This window comes from Platalea leucorodia (genome assembly GCF_965183815.1).
Source record: "Platalea leucorodia genome assembly, chromosome: 8".
Lineage (NCBI taxonomy): Eukaryota > Metazoa > Chordata > Aves > Pelecaniformes > Threskiornithidae > Platalea > Platalea leucorodia.
The window spans coordinates 20447497-20470287 of NC_138830.1; the positions used below are offsets into that span (position 1 = coordinate 20447497).

The 22791-nt window shown below is 43.3% G+C and overlaps 1 protein-coding gene across 1 annotated transcript; it reads right to left on the minus strand.

The window, feature by feature from the left end:
* Positions 1-1239: 1239 nt before the first annotated feature.
* Positions 1240-19139, minus strand: LOC309594644 (guanylate cyclase soluble subunit beta-2-like; the record flags this gene model as incomplete). Its single annotated transcript, XM_082320846.1, is given in 18 exon segments — positions 1240-1391; positions 2164-2286; positions 2375-2589; positions 4053-4207; positions 4494-4640; positions 6904-7052; positions 7778-8098; positions 11160-11376; positions 12912-13015; positions 14680-14785; positions 14873-15093; positions 16250-16349; positions 16734-16894; positions 17089-17183; positions 18039-18112; positions 18804-18974; positions 18976-19052; positions 19055-19139. Coding segments are annotated over 18 exon segments (2673 nt in total).
* Positions 19140-22791: the final 3652 nt, after the last annotated feature.

Below are 22791 nucleotides of genomic sequence, written 5' to 3' on the forward strand. Positions count from 1 at the left end.
CTCATGCTTGCATCCTTAGGCAACGAATCCACGCCCAAAGGTAATAAATCGGGGTGCAGGGCACATCTCCTGTCAAAGTCACCCAGTACAAGCACATTCCACCTACTCCGAGCTCCGTTTATAGGAGTGAGAGCACAATTTATGATGCGCCAAATTGTTCACAACCTTTATATCCATTGTATTTTTGCTCCTGCATCTTAAAGCTCTGACAACTGAACTTCAATTTTTCTCTGCCATTTCTGATCAGGCGTAATCTAAGAATATAGCAGCATGGAAGTAATTCAGCTGAGGAGCCTCTGACACCAGGTAAGTGATGTTGACTTTAAAGTTGTTATTTTCCATGATGTTAACAACATTAATTCCAGCACTGACAGGCTCCCTCAGTAGTCCTGAAACTTTATTTTTGTTTAGATGGGGTGAGAATATGAGAATTAAACTTGCAACTTGTTTGAAGGTCTCAAATAGTTCACAGGCCTTGAACAGTCTTCAGTGTTACGATGACTTCGATGCTATGTAACTCCACTATGTGCATGTCCTTCTATGATCATCTAAGCACAGCGTGGACAGCTGGTTCAAAGGTTGCAGATGCTTTTTTTACTGTTGGGTGCTATAAGGTACACAGTATTTCTTCTTCAGGATGGAAAAATACAAGTTGTATTAGATCTATTCTGCACTTCTACTGCATAATGCCTTTACCCAACAAAAGACCTGTTAAGAGATTAAACTGTCATCGCAGTTAAAATGTAGATCGAACTCTGCTAACCTTACATGGGGAAGTTGTTGGCTGTGCTGAAGTCAAGACAGATGGTCACTTCAGGGAATGTTTCTTTTATGGCAAGTGCTCATTTGAGTAGGAATATTTCTAGCTGGATGAGTCACCTCGTTCTCAATTGCTGCATGAGATACCAAAAAGTGATTTTTACATAGGGATGTTCAAAGACATGGCAGAGTGAAAAATACATCTTCAAAGCATCTTGCGGTGGTGTCCTTCTCCTGTGGGAGATTATATGGCACATGTAGATTGATTAAAAAAAAATATCCTCTATTGTTTTCTTTTTGCTGAAAACTGTGATGAAATGTCTTTTTTCTTTTTTTTTTTCCCTTGGGGTTTTGTATTCTTTCTTTTTTTTTTTTCTTTTTTACAAAATCATGTGGTACTTGATATACAAAATCAGTCCCACAACAGCAAAATGCACTAAATCATAACAAAATTGCTCTGTTTAATGTAAAAAGTAAAAATTAGAGTAAAGTGCAAAAATTAGAGCGAACATTTCTAATCTGTGGCTCTTCGGTAGCAGGTTTGACTCTTCCCCGGTTTAGAGGACAAGGACCATCATCTGCATGCTGGTTGCTATGGAGACTCCCATCGCTTTTGGAATCGTAAGTTTTGCCTGAAAGGAAACACTCCTTCAGTGCGAGTTTTTAATGACCATACAGGTTTCTGTTTGTCAGCACACCATAGTCTAGATTAACTACCACGTCTAAGCAGGTGGGAGGGAAGGGAGTAAAATATTTTCTAGTAATCAGGGACAACATATTCAGTCTGTATAAAATCCACAAAACACATAAATAGAATTACAAGACTTGCTGCATTAGATTAGACTGTTATGGCATCAAATCAGTTATCTCTCTTTCAGTGTCAGCTACTTCAAAGGAGAATGAACTTTCGTCGCAGAATATAGGCATGGCAATAAATCCTTCTGACTCCTGCAGGAGACTGGCTTGAGGACTGCCAGGCTGCACAGCCAGTGAGGTCTCTCTTTCTCAGGCTCGAGTCGATAAGGGCTTCCCCATAACTACAAATAATGCCAGCTTTTCTAGGAAAAGATGTGTACATGAACAATTGGGTCTGTCCATGTGAAGAGCTGTCTAACATTTGCCTGTTCTGTTTGCACTGCTAGAAGGGCTCTGGGGTTTGACAGCTATGTCAGCTTCTTTCTCCCTAGTGCACAGTTAGCACCTGGGATTGCTCTGAAGGTGATTTTGTTTGGCCCTAAACAGTGTGCAGAATGGTTAGTTTTACCAACATGGATATGTTGGCATGAATTTCTGGCTTGAGTCAAACAATGGTTATTCAGAAGAGGAATATCACGAAGCTGCAAGATTAAGCCTCAGTTACTTCCTAGTTCTGTTGTCTTTGCTTAATGGTAACTAATTAATTACCTGTTAAATCTGCAATTTTCTCTTTATTTCTTCTTTTGAGGCTGTTTTGTGCATCTGTGGGGCCATCGATATACTTCATTGCAATGGCTGGGGTCTGGTCCTTCTCTGGCTGAGCCTGAGTAACTGAAAGAAGAACAGAAAAGGGTATTGAATTGAGGTGTATTAACGTTCCTTTGTTCAAGGAGGGAAAGATATGTCAAGCTGACTCTACCTGGCTGATGACAACTTGGTATTGTTTCAGCCCTGCCTTCTTGGAAGGACTGAACCGATTCATGGCCAGAATCTAAGTCTTTCATTGGCCTTCCCATAATCTCATTCTCAGTCGCTGTTTTATTTCTAATGAGGAAGTATGTGTGCATTTTCCCTTTGCCTTTTACTTCTATTTCTCCTCTTTCAGTCATCTCAAAATTCTTGTATTTTAGGCATCTAAAATATCAGAAGCAAAATGACACATGAAAATTCAAGATTAGCAAAAATGACACTGATGTTTTAGAAGAGCTATTGTAATCTAAGTAATCAAATCACAACAGTCTGGTAAAAACAGTATTGATCCGTGAACAACTGAGGATTTGTTTCCACTGTTTGTTCAAGCCTGCTGCGCTTTTATAGCTTTACACGTACAGCCTGATCAAAAATCAATGGATCACACAGTCAAATACTTCAGTATGGTGGAGGGTTCTTATTGGCCAGTAAATAGAAATTAAGAATTGAGGCAGCCGATATCAGTTAGACAGAACTATCTCCAGTCATTTCATCAGAGAAGGCAGTACGGCCTGTCAAGCATGATTTACTCCTGGTAAATCCAGACTGGCTGTTCCCAATTGCCTTCTTCATGTGTCCAACAATGGCTTCCAAGAGGATTTGCTTTTTACTGGGACTGACATGAGGCTGACCAGCCTATAGTGCCCCAGCCTGTCCTCCTCGCCATTTTTCAATATAGGTGTAACATCTGGTGTTCTTCAGTTGCTACTGTGCTGATCTTCATGACCTTGCAAAGATGACAGTCAGCAGCACTGTAATGCCATCACCCAGCTCTCTCATTACCTTTGGAGGCATCTCATCTGCTCCCTTACACTGCTATAGATTGAGATTTCTCAAAAGACCCCTGATCTGATCCTCTTCCAATACTGGTACTTCACCTACTCCTTGAACCCTGACTCTATGTGCAGGGACCTTAAAGACCTCGTCAGTGAAGACTGAGGCAAGAGAGGCCTTGAGTAACTCAGCCTTTATTCAGGACACTGTCACCAAATCACCTGCCACAGCAGGTCCATGTTTCCATTTATACTTTTCTGCTAACGTAGCAGAAGCTCCTCTTACTGCCTTTGAGCCTGCCTTGCCCATTTCAATGCTAGTTGGGCCCTGGCTTTCCTCATATCATTCCTGTGTGCCAAGACAATGTTTTTGTACTCCTGCTTTGCAGCTTGTCTTCACTTCCACCTCTTGCATGTTACTCACTGCATCAATAGGATAGTGGTTTATGCAGTTAATCCTTAGTAAGTGCAACTCAAACTGTTTCACCACAAATTTTTGTGCTCAGTCAGAGAGATTTTAAAGCTTTTGTTATGCAGGATGTCAAATTAAATGTTCTGACAGTCTTTCTAGCATGTATATCACTCTACCAGTACTTCCAAATAAGCTATCACAATTTTTTTTTCCCATATTTTGCTCTGTAGGATCGAGATTCTCAAACCTCTGGCTCCATATACAAGTGCATTTGAAATAATCAGAGCAAATAAAACTCTTCACAAGCAGTGATTTTTCTTTATAAGTAAGCTGCATAAATCAGTGACTAAAGACAGCATCATCTACATTGAAAGCTGCAGCTGTCAAGGCAATGCTTTTTAGCACAGCTTTCAACAGGCAAAGTTTCCATCACAGTTACTCACTGATAGGCACTGGAGCTTAGATGAATTTTACTCGGGACACCATGACTCTCCATCCGGGAAGCTATATTCACTGTGTCTCCAAACAAGCAATAGCGAGGCATCTTTTCTCCAACAACTCCAGCCAAGACAGGACCTGTATGGATCCCAACTCTAATCTTTACAAAGACATAAAACACCCCCCAAAAATGTCTCTTGTTATTTAACATCTTTCTTAATGCTATCCAGCCACGTAAAAGTTCATCCTAACACAACACTGGACACCAGTAAAATATCAAATATCCACAGAGACAGGCTCTTCGTGAAAAATGTACCCATGTGGGCCTTGCCCAAAGTCGCAGAGGAATCAGAAGAAGCTCTTTGATGTCCTTCTGCTATACATTAACCAGAAGCCCAACCCAAGAAGCAGACAGACACACATGCATCTCCGTGTTAACAACTTACTTGGATAGGATTTCCAGAAACTGGGTTCTGTACTCCTTTAGCTGCTATTATCATCCCCAAGGCAAAGTTAGCAACTCGCTCAGCATGAGTGGGTACAGGCACGGGGACCCCACCTACTACCATATAGGCATCTCCAATTGTCTCCACCTTTAATTCAGAGGGACAAGCATATGAGCATGCCATATATATCTTGCTTACATTAGTGCTTTGCTGTTTGGGGCTCTTCTTACCTGCACCAACTCCCCCCTTCTTCTAAAAGATGTTTCCAATCACTAAAAAGCTGTAGCACCTGTGAGTTTCCTTGAGATGGGGATCTTTTCCTTGGCTCCACACTAAAAATTTCAGTGCATTCTGTCCCTGCTTACTCGACCCATTTTAGATATCAGTGTGAGAGACCCTAAGGAGTAAGGGATGCTGTGAAAGTGTCAGACTTTTTGCCTTCCTCTTATCCAGGGCAGACCTATATGCAAAGAGCTATCCCCAGGCACAGACTCCTGAGCCAGGAGGTTATCGGATAGCTGAATGCTATTAATTAGCTCTAATTCACAGTTGGTGTTAAAAGCGTATTTCTTTTTTTAAAAAAGATTTCTTTTTTAAAAAGTCACAATAAACCAAGGGAGTCTATTCACTGGTGATTATTATTAAGGGGTTCACATGAAATTAAGAAACCTCCAATCTCCAGGATGTCAGAGAATGCAAAGTGTGAACTAAACAGTTTGGGAGCATCCTTCCTTACAACCAGCTGTTTCCCCACAACATGCTGCAGCCTGTGAGGCAAATGCTGAAGGGTTCATCCTCTTTCAAGCATCCAGTCTCCCTGAAGTGCATGATAAGGCACCTGAGAATTACTTTGGGATTTGTTCCTGTACCAGAGATTTCACTGAGAATAGAATAGGCCTGTTTGAAACGGAGAATTCTCAAATGTGTAAAATTCACGGTAAAAGACTTAAGCAGTAAGGAAATTTTCTAAACTGCTCTTATGAGGTTTCATTGTTACATTCACCATCAGTAAATAAGAGATCAGTTTAAATTAGATTACTTGGATTTCCTAAAAATGAATACCAATAGGAGAGTGGGAACATAATTTCATCTTTGGGTTTGTTCATTAACATAATGACTTAAAACTGTTCAGCACATTAGTCTCGAAAAATGTGTTCCTGTACCTGCCTTCTATCAGATAGCCAACCCTACAGTAATGCCAGCAATTTTCTGTAACAAATTAAAAACAACTGTAAAAAGCTACTAATGCAAATAGATATCCTAATTATTTTTCGGCCGTGGTAAGAGATTTAATTTAACAAGATTTATTCATAACTTCAGATGTTTATAAGCTTGGGCCAAGTTTCTTTCATCAATTTCAATATTTCATTTCTTTCTCAATTCCCTGAAATAGTAATCTCATCCTCCCTCTCGTACCCTAGTAACCTCCTTCAATATTAATAGCAGTTATATACAGGCATCAAAAGGAGATTATTATAGTGACAGATAATTTACTCATGATGGATGATTTAGATGGAATATGATGCTAATTTATCCTAAAATCTGTGGGCCATATCCTGGATGCTTCAATTATTGAATACAGTTTCCTTGCCAAGGCAGAAACGCTTCTGATTTCCCAGTACAATTTATTGTGGGATGAACTGCATGCCTTCCCTGAGCAAGGAATGAATGAGATTTGGATTTCACCCTTTACTATTTCTGCCTTCCTAAATATTTAATGTGCTGGGGACAGACAGAAACTTAGGACTTGCTCTTCAGCTCGTCAAATCTGGGTAGCTCTGGAGATGTTAATAACGCTATTATTATATGTCAAGCAGGGCTCTGATCCTTCCAGCATGGTTTGGAGGCAACACGTACATTACAGTCTAGATCTAATCAATGCTCTTTGGGGTCAACAGGAGATCTATACCACCGCCTGAGATCTCCATGAGGCAAAACAAAGTCTAGGTATTATCTGGGTATTGTTTATAATGTTATTTCCCACTAAAGGAGACACGTAACGATATGGTGACCTATTTACAACAGGTTGGAACAAAAGAACTAGGAAAATGATTCAAATTGGTCCATAAACTAGGATATCCTGTCATGTTAGGTAGGTATTTGAGAGAGGAGAGAGAGAGATGTATGATAGAACAGTCATTCTGGTGTTAAGTGTTGTGGAAAGAGACTCTAGCCCGTGATAGAAGTTACATTCCTGTCCGAAAATTTTGAATATATTTAATCACACCTCTGCCTGTTCTTTAGTTTCTCTGTGTGGCCACTACAAATACGCAATATTTTATGGTTTATCAAAAATCATGCTGGGGGAAGAGGATTTAAGTGCATTTAAAAACAAAAACCCAAACCAACAACAGCAACAACAAAATCTTTTTCCAGACTATTTCTACAGCCTTTATCGATCAGTACATACCTTGTATACATCATGCACTGTGGTCAGTCTGTCAAATTGCAGGTACATTGAATTTAACATGAGAACTATCTGAATAGGCTCACATTGGGCACAAATGTTGGTAAAGGTCACAACATCGCTGAACAATATGGTGCACTCCTTGAACTCTCCTGTGAGCAGAAAGACCAGTAGTAAGTACTTGTAATGGATGGACAATCACGACATCTGTTTGAGATTTGTTTGCAAAGATTTCTTTCTTGTCACTCTTTTAGGACATATGACCTATCAGTTGCAATACTCATATACAGGTGCTGATATGAAAGAGAGATGTTGATATAGGAGTATATCAAATATAAGAATCATCACACATCTCAAACAATCCAGACATCTCAATACATCCCTTTGTCCACCCATGTTCAGGATATACTTAGCTCTGTACCCCTAACTCTATATGTGGGCTTACTAAAGGGAATTTAAGCATGTTCTTACTTGCTATCCTTAAGAAAAATGGGAATCACGATGACTCTAGGTTTATAGATAGCATAGAGGAATTAGGAGAATTTTCTAGGAAAGACCAATTTCTTTATTCCTTTCATTTTTGAGCCCTCATTTCCCTGGATACCCATGTTAAAAACAAAATCTTAGTTTACTGTGGAAACACTGAATTTTGTTCCCTGAATCGGCACCTGCTACCGCCTTTCACCTCCTAGGGAACAACTCTGGCAAACAGCTTTGTTTGAAAGAATAGTCTAAGCTTTGTTATCAGTGAGATGAAGGGTCTGTGGTCCTCCTCCCATGAATGTCACCAAGTCGAGAGAGAGCTAGCACCCCAGTCTCTCTATCATCATCACCTGGAGCACGAATCATGCATGATGAATGGATCCTGTTCATTCACCTGCCTCAACTTGCTTCCCCTCTTTCAGCTGGTTGGCCACATGCTGAGGAAGCATGGCGTAGAGCAGAGCTTCAGTCTTTTTCTTCTCTTCCTCCAGATGCTTCGAGAGTATCCGCAGTTCTTCCTTCTTCCTCTCCAGCTGGTTAGAGAGCTCCATCTCTGCCAGTCGCTGCTGATTGAGAAGAATCAAATCCCTGGTCACGTCATGAGGTGCAATGTCTGCAATATGCATCTGTCGCTCCTCCAGTTCATGCAAAGTGCGAAGCAAAGGTGAGCAGAGATAGAGCATGCACTGCAGGGACTCCATCCAGATCATCTGGCCTGTTTGAAACAAGCATCAGTAAGCGTTTTCAGCAGCTTGGACTCTCACGTGATGCTCAGTATTACTGATGTTAATTTTAGGGGATGAGTTCTAAGGACAGTGGCTTTTTGTAGGGTCTGGGTGATCACAGCAATTACTCTGTTTCCTGGAATTAGAGGTAGACTTGTTTGGATGAGGTACTCTAGGCAAATAAAACAATTTCAGGACCCAGAAAGCAGTCACTTGCTCATTGCAGCTGCTAGGCAGAGCCCAACCATGCTTCAGGTCCCTCCTGTTTAATTTCACAGTGGGTAAAATGTGGGCCCAGTAAAGTCAACGGACCTTTCCATCCTGGAAGCTGCAGCTTTCAGTCACTATGATCATCTAAATAAGCAGGTACAAAAATGCCTGAAAGGTAGAAGAGATCTGGGGGGGCGGAGGGGGATTGAGTTTTTGTTTCCTTTGTTGAGATTTGGTTGTGGGTTTGATTTTTCAAAGATTTTTAAATTATTATTATTCTTTATTTGCTTCATAAGTATTCTTGGTTTCTGAACAGCAATCCAGGAATTCCTATTTCTTTCTTTTTCTCTCACCCTCTCCCCAGGGCAAGTGGATGAACAGCTTGAAGACTAACAGGATTGGGATATCAGAGATACCATGTGAATTAACCCTGACAGCATAAGAGGAAGTAAAATTGTACCTGTGACTAGTGGAAGTTCCTTGTTTTGGTAACATCACTTTTTTCAAGGTATCCCTAAACTCTTAATTTTTTCTGAATCTCAGGAATACCAGATTTGACACTCATTATGTAAAGGTGAAAGGAGAGAAGGGAAAATTAGGTCATATTACATAGTTCAGAGAAGCAAAATTGAGGTCACAGAACACTTAAACCAAATGTCATTATAGTTAATTACATGAAGTAGAAAATCATTCCATACTAATTCCTCCCAGTAAAAATGAAGCAATTAAAATATCTTTTTTGCTGAAATAATTTTAACTGGTAAACTCTTATGTAAGGGGGGGGGGGTGTGAAGACAGAAATCAGAATGTGAAAATGTGACTACAAAAAATAAAAGCACAGCTAACTAATCTATTTTTATCCCCATTTGAAACCCAGCCAGTAGCAAATAACTCCCCTCAAAGGCATAAATTAAGAATGAATCATGTATTCACATTTTAGGAATCAAAATGCATGGAGGCACAGGGGAAGCCATTTCTTTGCTCCAGCTGTAGCAATGGTATCAGGACTTTGTCTCTAAGCGCTTCCCTCGTCCCCTGCCCTTCTCGCCCCTCGCCTGGCAGACGGGACGCGCGTACTGGCTGGAGTATCCTCACAGTGTGTTACTGCGGGAATGCTCACCCCGCGTTTTCGTTATTGTCTGTCTGTGCCAAAGATGCCACCCAAGATCTGTGAACGGGGATTGCCTGTGCTGGGTGGCTGCGTTTCAAATGTTGTGCCATGTACAAAGCAGTAATTTCTTTGACAAGAAAATTCTTAGCAGTGCAAAGCGATTCTGTGTTGGGTGCATAGGCTGACGTGCAGAGCTATGGGGAGGTGAGCCATGGCCGGTTACTTTTACACAGCTCAGTGCATCTCCATGCCGAGCCTGGTGGCTCTGTCAGCAGAAGCTGGTTCTGAGGGCTGGCACTGTGTCCCTTCCACAGGTCCCCAGTGAAGCAGGTGGCCGGAGCTGAGGGCTGGGGAGATTCACAGAGCAACTGGCATTGAATCCTAACCAAAACCAAGAGTGACGATACAACCATGTTGCAGGAATTGCCCCAGAGTAATGCCTTACATATTACATATTTGGTTCTAACCTCTGCAAAGAAAAACACACAGGGCAGCAGTACAGGGAAAATTCTCATACCTGTTCTGGGAAACAGGCATGACTGGGCACCTCTCTGAGGAGCCTGCACACAGGTGTGCACAGCATGGGGAAAAAACCAGGAGGAACTAGAGGTCTGTGTGCTGCTTCAGGGCTACCATGCCATTGGGATCATAGAGGCTTGGTGGGGTAGTTCACACACCTGGACTACTGCAAAGGATGAACACAGACTCTTTAAGAAGGACAGGCAGGCAAGGAGGGGGAGCTGTCTTTTATGTGAGAGAAGTCCACAAGACCTGATGTGATGCATCCAGGAGTGCTGAGGGAGCTGGCCAGTGTCATTGCGAGGCCACTCTCAATTAGTTTTGAAAGGTCATGGTGACTGGGGGAGGTTCCTGAGGACTGGAAGAAAGTAAAAGTCACTCCTATTTTCAAAGTAAAGGATGGAGGACCTGGGAAGGCTTGGAGCATCTGTCATATAAGGAGAAGCTAAGAGAGCTGGGGTTGTTCAGCCTAGAGAAGACAAGCATCAGGGGGAGCTTACCAATGTGTATAAATACCTGATAGGAGGGAGTAAAAAATACTTTTCTCAGTGGTATCCAATGAAAGGACAAGAGACAATGGGCACTAACTGAAATGGAGGAATTCCATTTAAATGTAAGAAAAAAACTTTTTACGGTAAGGGTGGTTAAACACTGGAATGGGTTGCCCAGGGAGGTTGTGGAGTCTCCACCCTTGAACATACTCAAAACCCAACTAGACATGGTCCTGAGTAACCTGCTCTAGTTGACCCTGCTTTGAGGGGGACGGACTAGACAATCTCCAGAGGTCCCTTCCAAACTCAACTGGAGTTGAGTCAATTCTGTGACACTGTGAATAACTGAGACTAGAGGTGGCTCAGAAAACAATCTAATCCTCCCTTGGCCTTGCCCCTGTTACTCAGGAAACCTGCAAAGATGTGGGGTTTGCAGCATTAGAAAAACACTGTCTTTCCAAGCCTTTCAAATGGGAGCACAGTTGTTATTTCTGACTGAAAGCCTTCAAAATCTCGTGAGGTAATAGCAGAATTTGCCTACAAGCATCTTAAAGTACTGTTTCTCTAAACAGAACCATCAAATCCTCTCCTCACAGCACAAAGACAAGGCCATTTACAGGACTTACGTGAAGCCAGGAGTCCACAGAAAGGCATTAGTTCAACTCTAGCATAATTCCTGATTTACTACGAACACTTATGCTACTGAAAACAGTGAAGTACCTCTCAGCTCTAGCATTGGCCGTTTTTTCCATGACTCTGGCATCATCTCTCTTCTAGTCTGGAAAACAAATTGGCTGTTGATGAATTTCTGAATGCTAGAGATGGTGAAGGGTACTTCTGGGTGAACAATACTGAAATAGTGATCCAAGCAGATGCCCATGGTCTGAAGGCCAGGTACAATCTTTTGAATGCTCACCCCAGCTTGCTTCACTCTGAGCTTAAAAACAAAATACGGACAACATGTTATAATTCATATCCTGTTTGGGTTCAGGCCGAGCTATAGCTGATCACTGTTTATACATGTACACACACTTAGCCTTGCTATACTACATGGCTTATTTCTGAGCAAAGTTTCTATCTTATTAGCATATTATTGCAAAGCTCTGAATGAGTGTCCTTCATAGCAAGATAAAGCCCCCAGAAAGGAATGTTATTATCCAAATGCTCTTCCCATCAATTGTTAAAATAAACTAAAACTATCTGCTATTATCCTTGCTTGCATTTGTGTAGGCCTAACAAATAGCCTTACGGGTAGCTGCAAGAGAAAATTAGAGATACGAGAGCATGTCCTGCATTCCAAAAAGAAAATAGGTGTGGCACAAAAGGTCTTGGCAAATATTAATTTTCTAATGGATGCTGTGGGTTACCTTCTCTTAACCATTGCTGTGTAAAGGTTTAGTCATTCTCTTTTAGCTTAATGACCATATATGAGCTCTTAACTCCTGCAGAAATGTCCACCATGCCTTCGCTGCTTGTCATCAGAGTTACTGAAGCTCTGACCTAGCTACCAATAATGGGTGCAGGACTTGCCCTTTTTCCACACTAGTAATTTTATCAAATTATGCTGACTGGATGTCTTGAAAGGTTTAAAACTCTGAACTTCGGCTAATGTGGACAGCGGCACGAAGCAGACTACATGCTCCGGAATCTCTATCAGTGTGATGCCAGAACACATTCCCTGAGTGGCTGTGTTCAGCTTTCTTCTGCTGTCCCATTCTCAGCTTCTCCTTTCTTTGCTCCTGTCATAGGCTAATATTCTCTGCACAGAATTGGGAGCAAGAGGAACTATAGCTTGGTGGGAACCCAGGCTAGTTGGAAACCAGCCACAGAGCAGTCCCTGCGAAGGGAAAGGCAATTCCGTTGCTGCAGAGTACGTGTGCACGGGAGTGGAGACTCAGTCCTCCCCTGGAAGATAAAGCGGTTTTGGGGGTCTAGTTCCTACTAGATGGGGTTGCATGCTGCCTGATTTAGTAGGTAGCTGGGTTTTCCCAGCAGAAGTGTGTAGGAGTAGACTCAGGAAGCATGTGGAGCCTCAGTTGCTAGCAAAGCTTTACAAAAGCCTTTGGCTAGATTGGTAACTGGGAGGAGAGGGTGATTAGCTATCAGTTTAAAGGATGGGTTGTGTCTCTGGCACATCCAAAGACAGGAAGGTGGCCAGAAACCCAGATAATTCTGTTCTGTGTTTGGTAACAGATAGACTGCTGCAATAAACCTTGCTGGCATATCTGCAGCCGTTTCAGACACGGTAATCTCAATAAATTCAAAGGAGATTCCTATCTGAAATGATCCAGATCCAGTTGGTATGAGTGACTTTTATTGCATGTCTCTGTACAGAGCACTTCTGTAACTGCTACAAATGAGTGCGCACTGTACACAGAGCACACGCAGCCGTGAAGTGTAGGACAGTCAAAACAGAAGAAAATTACTATATGGTTTATGCACGTAAATGCCCTTACCACATGCTTGTCCTACCTCTTTGTCAAAAACCATATGAAAAGGAAGTCCATTGCAAAATGTTTTTGTATCAATCCAGAGGCTCTTGGGATAAACAGGAACAAATCCTCTCAGCAGCTTACCTGTGGCAAGATAAATGTGTAGTTTTTAATCAGGCTGCACCTCATAAAGCAGTCAGCATTACTTTTTAGCACTCAGTGAGACAGGACCCTATATCATAATGAATGAAGACAAAGTAAACAGTGCGTGGGTCCAGAAATGTGCACACATCTGTGCTAAATGCTCCACAGTTTAATACACAGCTGATTAGCAACTGAGTTGGCTGAGAGTTTAAAACTTAACCACACAAAAAGCACAGAGCATTAGATGCATGAAATTATGTGGAAACAATACGAATAGATGAACAACTGTAGATGTTTCTGCTCTCTGAATTTGCAGATGTCATAGCAATATAACACAGCTATATCCCACAAAAATGTACGCAGAAGTGGATTTAATATATTTTGCCAGCTACTAAGGAACACTTATGGAGAAAAACCCAGCATGATCTGGGTTTCAGTCTCCTATACAAAGAACTCTAGTCCATGGCACAGAGACCAAATTGCAGTTTGGTTTCCATTTTACTTATCCTGAGTTTTTTTCAGAATGGTCACAAATCTACAGAGCAGGTTGTGCTTGCTAGCGAACAGATATTTTTGTAAAATGAATAAAATGGGTAAAATAGTCAAAAGCGCTCATAAGACTGAAGCACCCAAAGCCTTTGATCTTCCCAGTACAAGCTTGGATTCTCCAGTAACCCACAATAATCAAAAGGATGATTATTTCAAGTGATCTCCTTCCACCAGAAGGTGGCTATGACAGTTACTCTAGTAAATTCTGCTTGATAACAAATGCTCAAGTCACTTAGGAGACTGCTGAAAAAGATTACAAATTTAGAACCCAACTTTTAGACCTCTCACTGCTTCAGGGGAAGTCAGTGTGGGTTTTTCATCTTTCAAAGTCTGGCTCTTGATAACTCTTGCATTTATTGTTAAAGGATTATATTTTTTTAAGTAGTAATGCTACTCTAAAATTTTATTTTGAATCTATATTAATTTCTTACTTAATATATCTGCTCTTGTAATGCATGCAGCATTGCACCAGATGATATCAGGTTCGTTTTTTCATTCCTCCCAGAATCCAGACAGCTTGGCGATACTGAGCTGGACTCTCCTCCTCTTGAGGAATCAAAAGATCCTAACTGCAAAAATCCTTCCATTTTATAAACATATATAAACAGAGATTATAAACATATAATATATAAAGATATAAACAGAGATTGCTAGATTAGCAGTAGTTTTTTGGTAGTGGAGGGTATCATTTGGCTTTCAGAATTTACTACAGTTGATAAATTTGGAAAGGAGTTGCAGCTACCAAGTTAAAAACCACTCTTTTAAATTCATCATCTTAGACCAAGTGACATGAGAAGGAAGTATCAAATGTACCACACAATGACATTTTGTAGAAGAATACTTTTCAGAAGAAAACTCTATTTAAGAGACAAAAGTGACAGGTCATATTCCATTTAAGTATCTGTCATTACTAAGCATGCTTATTATCTGCAATTTTTCTTTGATTACCAGTGTCTAAACAAAAGAAACGTAACCAGAAACATTTTGAAAAGACACAGAGGAAATATGAATGGTAACTTCAAAATGGATGGGTGGGTGGAGATAGGGAGGTTTACTGACTTTCTTCTTGAAGAGACTCAGAAATGATGACAAGCTCCCTCTGCATGATCTCTCACCTTTTCCTAATGTGATTATTCCTCTTAGTGTTTTCCAGTGACTTTTCTTGACAGGACAAACAGAGCTTCCTCTGTCTCTAATTGTATTCTTGGCTTTTTCAAGGTCCTGTTGAAATAAATCCAAAGGGAAATTCAAAGGTGTTTCTAATTTAATCATATTTTAATGATATAGTGATAATGAATAGTAAAATACCTCTTTATTCAGTTGGTTTTCAATTTGTTTTTCAGAGTCAGCAAGATATTGAGGTGAGGAAGAAAATTTATTTCTTTCCTTGTATGAAAATACAGGGTTTTGAGTGACAAGAAAAACAATATGTTCTTTTTTACCAGTTCTTTCTTCTTCCTCTGTTTGATTGACTATTTCCATTGAAATCTCAATGTTAAAAAAATCCAGGGCTGCTGCACCAATGATTCCTGAAGGAGAAACGAAAGACAAAGTATTGCCAAGAACAAACCCTTTCCATTTTCCCTTTTAGAGGGCCCACAGTAGAATTTCACTGTTTCAGAAATCACTTTTCTGAAGGACTCTGGAAGAAGAAATCAACCTGCTGTTACCTATGTCATTCCTACTACCGTTGCCATGATAAGAATATGTGCATAGGAGATAAGCTTTAAAGTTATTGTTTCTTTTGTCTTGTCTGATGACAATGCTTATTTTCACTAGAAAAAGCTCAGCAGGATACCTGAAGAATGTGTCCAAATAGTCATAAATAGCAATAATATGAATTCCCATTAACCCAAAAAATGCAGGGGGTCTAAAGAGATTCTGCTCTAACAATCTATTTCAGTCATTGCAGAATATTTTCTTTTGAAAGGAAAGAAATATCTTTCATGAAGATGCACAATCAGTCCTCTCATTTCTGCTTAGGCGAAATTCTGGACAATGACATGAAAAGCTCTGTCTGAAATTCCACATAGTTCTGTGCTTCAATAGGAATATGAAATGAGTTTTGACAAAGGGGGAAGTTTTGATAAACTTCTAAATTCAGCAGCACCTATGAAAGAAAGGAATATGATCATCTCTTACGGACTTACAGCTGTTTAACCCTTGCACGAGTACAACTGTGGAGATTCCTATAAATGCTGGAAAAAGATCAGTTTGGCGCAGGGCTCAATAGTAGTTTTACAGATTGCATGTACTGCAGGAGTATTTATTACACAATGGATGGATGTCTTCAAATCAACTGTAATTTGTACTTCACTGTAATTTAAGGAGCATGAGTTACCGAGAACTAATCAACAGGTAGACACAACACACACCACGAATTTTCATTCTCCTTCCAGGAAAGGAATTTTATAGGAATTCTATAGGAGGAACAGACACTTAGGGCCTGGGTTGTCATATTGTAAATCTTGATGAAGCCACTGGGAGCTAGGAGTGATCAGGCAGTCAGGGAAATTCCGAGGTCAGATGTCTGGTGACTAAACTCTACCAGGCTTCAATTCCATGGCCAGTCCTCATCTGAAAAAAGATTCTGAAACCGGAGCAAAGTATATCTGCAAATATATGATTACCCTGCGTATATATTGCATTACCAGCTGATCTGTACTCTGTATTCTATCTGATTACCTGGCACAATATGGCACAGACCTCTTCTATCTGAATAGTAATGTAAATGCATTGACCCGTCTTCATTCTTTTCTACTCTAAAAGATGGGGCGTTCATCTCCTGAGGAAAAACAAACAAAAACAAAACTTCAGTATCTTTTGCTGGTGAATTCCACTTGCACAAAACCATCCCGTGTCTTAATAAAAGAAGCAGTAATCTGAATAAGCTGAAATACAGAAAATCAAATATGCTCATTTGTGAAGGAAAATCTACTATGCATTAGAGACAACGTACTAAATAATATCTAATGTTGAGGAATACTCAGAAAAAAACGATTATAAAAAATTGTCCTAACATTTTGGAGTAATTCATTTCAGAACATAGGAGAGCCTGGTATAGCATCTTTTTCTATTATTCGTTCACACCTATGAGATGCTGTTCCTTCTGTTGCAAACTCTGGCAGAGTCCACCCATACCTGCTCAGTAATTACTACTCGAACTTGCCTGGTAAGAAAGGGACAGGTAGCTGTGCAATGCATCCAGGTTCTCTATGAACTCGTAGAGATTTCCACCCAGTGTCCTCAGCATGTGGTCATAGCCTGAGCGTTTACAGAATTCAAAGAAATACTCTCCAAACTCTCTCAGAACCACGTCAGCAGGAACACCTAGCAAAATAAAGATACCTTAAAGAATAAGAAAGGCTTGGAAGTTCTTGAAATGCTGTCAGGAGGATTAAGAGTGAACGCAGAAAATTTGCAACGTAGGGAGGGCATTCCATAGAGCACAGGAGACTAAAACCTGGGCTGCAGTCTCAGGCTTGACCCAGGACGGTTCATTTTTGAGGCACGGTGACACATACCTAACATTTTGCAGGCTTTATCAACAAGCTGCATTGTGATCTCATCTTTGTAAACCTCAAAAGTCAAGAAAGAATCCTGGACTCCGGCCTGCAATCTGCAACAGAGAAGACAATATTCTTGTCTCAGCAGTGCTGTAAATATAACATGCTTGGGTGACCCAACTGGCATTCATTAGGCACTGTTTGCTGTTCATCCACTCCTCAGCCTCCTGCAAGTGTTATATGGAACACACTGCTTCCCCGAATGGTTTCAGAGTGTTGTTTTAACATGGCTGAATGGTGCTGTCCACCTCTCCATTTCTGCTGTTTCACATTATGGTGTTATGGTAAACCCTTTCAAGGATTAGGGTGTCAGACTGCGGGGGGCTAGAGCAAGTGGAGTCTTACTTTGTCTTCTGGTCTACTGGCTTGTCGTTCAATGTGGCCGCAATATCAAGCTCTTGGGTCCCCACAGGCTTGACCAAAAACTTGCTGAATTTTTATACTGGCTTCAGTGGCTACTATATGTACGTATGTAAGCACCATTTTTATATCTTTCTCTCTTGGGAAATGCCACAAAGCTCATTAAGTAAGGAAAAAACAGAGATGATATATATAGCTGCTTTTCTGAAGGTACTGGAATTAAGCTGCTTTCATATCAAGGATGACATCTTTTCAGTGTAATTACTTTTCGATATTGTCACAGTGAGACAGTGAGCCTATTGCACAGTTGTCTTTAAGACTAAATGTCATCCTTAATTATCTGATATAACAAATTAATTGGGACAAATTAGTATCAGAGTATGAAGTGTTACAAGGTAAGAAACTCTTGCTTTTGCCCTGCTAGTTACTTCTAACAATTACTTGAGATACCCATCAGCTGCCATTTACCAGTGAGAAATTATAATCCTCTGCTGCTAAATTCCTGAGCGTTCTCCCTCCGTATACCACATTTATTGGGAACACATTACCTTAATTTTTCCCATGTTTCTTCACCATACTTTTCAACCACCAAAGACTTCAGGCATGTGTTTATAAATCCATACTGCAAAAGCAAATACATGAACATGGAAAAGACATACTGATTTTCAAAGTGCAGCCCAAATGCCACCTTTTTGTATTTAAGATTCCACTGCTAATTTTATATTGCAAAAAGGAAAGTAATAATGTTTGACATCCATTATGTCTTTCAGCAAACAGCATAGCCTTTACCTCGGCGTTTCACAAGCATTCCGCAAAACAGAGCAAACACATTCCCTCTTGTTTTGCGGGTGAGGACCCGGAGAGGCCGGCCGGGGACCCGTCCTGCCAGGGATGCAGCCTAGGGCACGTCCCCTGCGGCGGCGGGAGAGCAGCCCCGCACGGCCGCAGCACCGGCAGGTGAGTTGGGCTGTGCCCTGTTACCGTTTGCCCCAGCTCTGACGAACGAGATGGGGGGAAATGTTAAAAGGACAACCGTAACCGGCGCCGTCACGGCAGCAGCAGCCTAAGGATGGCGTGGTCCAAATCCCGCAAAGCGACGCGGGCTGCTGAGCCGGGCGCGGCAGGCGGGCGGCTCTCAGCCGGCTGCTCCCTCGGGCCAGGACCGAACGGCCGGAGCCGGCTGTCTGTCCCCGGCAGGCGCTGTCCGTCCCGACTCGCCCCCGCTCCCCTCCCGCGGGCAGCCTGGCCCCGCCCGGGGCCGCAGGAGGGTCCGACCTGCCCGGCCCCGCCGCCCCCCGCTCCCGCCGCCCCGCCGCCCGCTCACCATCCTGCCGCCGCCGCCGCCCCGCCGCCGGCAGCCGCCTCAGCGCCGCCGCCGGCTCCCGCCGCGCCCGCCGCGCCGCGCCGCGCTGCCTGCCCGGGGGCGGCGGCACGGCCAGGCCCGGCCCCGCCGCTCCCGCCCGCGGCTGCCCGCGCGGCGGCGGCCGGTGGCCGCGGGCAGAGGCGCTGCCGGGCGCCCGGAGCCGCCCAGCAGGGCGCGGTGCGGGGCTCCCTGCGCCCGCCCGGCCCGGCTTTCGGCAGAAAACGCGCGTTTTCTGTAGTTGCGGGAATTGCGAGTGATGCCGAAGAGCATCGCGGTGAAACGGCATCGGCGACACGATTGGAGGTCACGGCCGTCATGGCTGCTGGAGCCTGCGGCGCAGCCAGGCGGGACACGGTGCGGTTAGACCCGGCCGGACGCTGCCCGGTGCAGCCGGGCTCACCGGGTCCCAGCCTCCCGAGGCCTCGCTGGGGCGAGTGGCCAGGAGGGTGACCAGAGAGGAGGGTGTCTGTTTCCCAGGCTTTCTTAAAACTGCGCTTAGCAGAGCAGGGACAGTAACGGTGGAGTCAATAACCACGCTTGCCCAAGGATAGGAAGGTTGTTGGGAGAAGCATCTTCCGTTTGGCTGGTGGATGCTGCTGAGCTGTGCGTTGCTGCCCTAGGCCTGACAAGAAGCAGGCGATGAAGCCACTTGCACACAACTGCCCATCATCCAGGCAGTGTTTGGAGCCACCAGCCTGAGAGGAGAGCACAGCAGTGGGGATGTTAGCAGGAATACAGTGACCAGGTTCAGATGCCATGAATTAATGAGTTTTAGTGGGTGGCAGAGTTATCTTATTTCCTAGGTTTATTTTTGGAAGAATTATTTGTAGGTCAGTTTTGAGAGTGACTCCTGAGAGGACATGATGAAGAATTGTTTGGGGAAAAACACTCTCCCCCCAGTAAAGGCGAGTTTCGGTCTCTGTCAGCCGCACACGCAGCCCTGGGGGTGGTGGAAGCCCTGTTTCACCCGGGTTGTTGCTGCTGCTCGGTGCAGGGGCTGTGGGACGCTCCGGGGCCCACGCACTGTGCTGGCCTGGCAGGGAGACTTTTGCTCATGCTGTGGTGATTCTGAGATGTGGTGCACGTTGCTCTGTCTCCGATCTCTCAGTCCTCTTCACAGGTGCCATACATGTTCAGCAAGCACATCCAGACCCGGCAGCAGCCCGGCACGGGGCACGGGTGTCGCTTTCCTAAGGATCACAGCCCTCCCGCCAGCCCCGTCGCATCCCCTGTGCTCCCCTCACTCTTTCCATCCTGCAGGCGCTAGTGACTCTCACGAGATCTCACTGATCAAGAAACCACGTTTTTTTCTCAAACGCTGGCTTCTCAGCCAAGTGCTGGTGGGAGCCAGGCTCAGGAGAAGAGAAATAATGAAAGCCCCTACACCTGCCCTATTCCCGCAGCTGCGTGTATGTTAGCATAGACATATGTATGCAAACCCCTCTGTACTTCCTGGACAATATCAAATATTCATTTAAACCTCAGCCAGCGCGGCAGATGATGCCCCGTCTCGCAGCTTGCCGTGGGTGCTGCCGCTGCAAGAAGCACCGTCCCTGCCCCGGCAGCTCCGCCGGCGGCGGTGCCGGCCCCGCCGCCCGCCCGCCCGGCGCCCCTGGGGGGGCCTCGCCGGGGCCGCGGCCGGGGCCGGGCCCGCGGCAGCGGAGCTGCTTTCCGTGCAGACGTACGGCTCTCCCCTAAAAGGGTGAAGACACCCTTATTTTAGTTACCTTAAAAATAGCGTGTCGCTTGCACAGCCGGGCTCGCTGCTTGCTCGCAGGCTGCAGAAGGAACTAAAAATAATCGGATTAGGAGTTCATGACTGCCAGTGCCATCAATGCAAATGTAACTCACTATGAGGTTACTGATTTTTTGGTGTGCAAATTTTACCCGCGTAAATCTGCTGTTGACTTGAAGGCAAATAATTTGACACCAGAAGTGACAAATCAGGAAGATAAAGCTAAAAGAAATGGAAGAGGAATAAACACCACATAATCTAAGAATTGTATGGGTTTGCTTATTGCCTTCAATTTATAAATTAATATCTATTATACATAAATAAAACTGATTTTCAGATTTATAAAACCTGAATCACTGGAGGGATTTGCAAATAAAGCAAGTACTTTAGTAACCTCTCTTCTAGTACTTTGGTATCTTTTTCTTATTGTACACGTGACACCTAAATAAGCAATCCAATGATTTCTAATAACGAAGATTAGCAACTGTAAAAAGGTTTGGAGATGCAATTCAGATAAGCTATCCAAAATTCAAATTAATACCTGTATACTAAATCTATATTGCACAAGGGTAATTCATACTGGAATTGAATTTATTGTTCTTGCTTTAGCCCTTCTTTGGTTAGTGAATTGATCCTACTACTTTTTCAGGTCAGTTTGTCGTTATGAGAGAAAACTGCATAAAGAATCTTCAAGTCGGGATTGTTTGTGTGCAGGTCATTGGGCTGCTCACCCTTCGCAGTCCGTGGCCCACAATGTGCCCTCAGCCACCTCTGTCACCTCTAGCTGGATAACAGAAGCCTTCCAAGTAAGAGAACAGAAAGCAAGAGAGAAAAATTATAGCACACTTCTGGTGTGACTCTTTTTAAAATTTCTTTATTCCTTTGGCACAATGTAATCAGTGCTTCCTAGACTTTTGAGATCAGCAGCTATTTCCGTGTATAATCACCAGTCTTTAATCAAAGACAGAACAGCCTACATGTTTCTGTATCTCGGCCCACTCTGTGTAAAATGAAGACAACAATACTCCCCTTCCCAATCTGTTGCTGTGCTCCAGTGACGGTGATTATGGGCTCTCTTGCGCAGTGTATTCAGGTCTCTCAGTCTATACGGGACCCCATTGCCGTGGTCTGGCATTGACACAAATTGCCCCCTGCTGCAGGGGCAGGGGAGCAGGTGTATTTGGGTATGTAAAGGCGAGGCTGGAGCGGGATGTCTTTAGTTTCAGAGGGTTTCTTGCTTCCCAGAACGCACAGGGTGGAAGGGGGTAAGTTCAGACAGAACTGCGCACTGGTATTCTCCTGGGCTCCACCCTGTGAGGCTGAGCCTCGTTGCAAGGGCACAGGATACCTTCAGTTGAAGTATGTCTGAAAAGTCCTCTGTGGCCTTCACCTGTGCACAGCCATAACCAGCTCGGTGTCCAGTGCTGAGGATGGGGTCAACTACTGATCAAGTGCATCGGTCCCTTATAAATTGCTAAAAGTGATGTGTTTGGAAGCCAAACAGCAGCCTAAGGACTGTGCTGCTAACCCTGTACAATTCTGCAACCTTCCCAGCGGTTTGTGAGCAAGCGTGTCTTACATTTCTTCTGCCTTTGTGGCAAAAGATCCATTAATTCGGAAAGGGGGTGGTGTGGCCTTGCAAAAAAGATACTCATCCATACCTGACAAAAATAATTATATCAAGAGCCAATTTCCCCTGGCCTTTTGTTATGCTTGTACCCCGCTAGTACTAAACAGCATCCTTGGGCTCTAGGCAGTTCAGCAAAATAAATGGGCTATCTGCAAAAACTGTATACCATTTTTTCAATTAGATGAGAGTTGAAAATATGCAATATAGCAATTTATAACTTCTGGTTACAGCCTTGGAGAATGCAGTCATAGACTTTCATAGTCTGTGTATGCAAGGCCGTCCTCCTTTTTTCTTCTTTTTCTTTCTGTTGTGTGATTATTAGCAACAATGCAAAGCCATATGGTAGTTGCCATGGTGGAGGGGCTGCTCCCATAACCGTCTGAGCAGAGCACATTCTAAACATTGCAGTCTGGAGCCCAAAATACCACAGCAGTAACAGAATTCTTTCTCCAAGTGGTTGCCAGCACTCTCTCCTACTGAAGACCCCGAGGACGCAGTCCTTTTTAGCATACTTCCTTCAAACGCAGCCTCACATCCGTTGTTCAGATATCATGTGTTCACATTTGCCTTGAA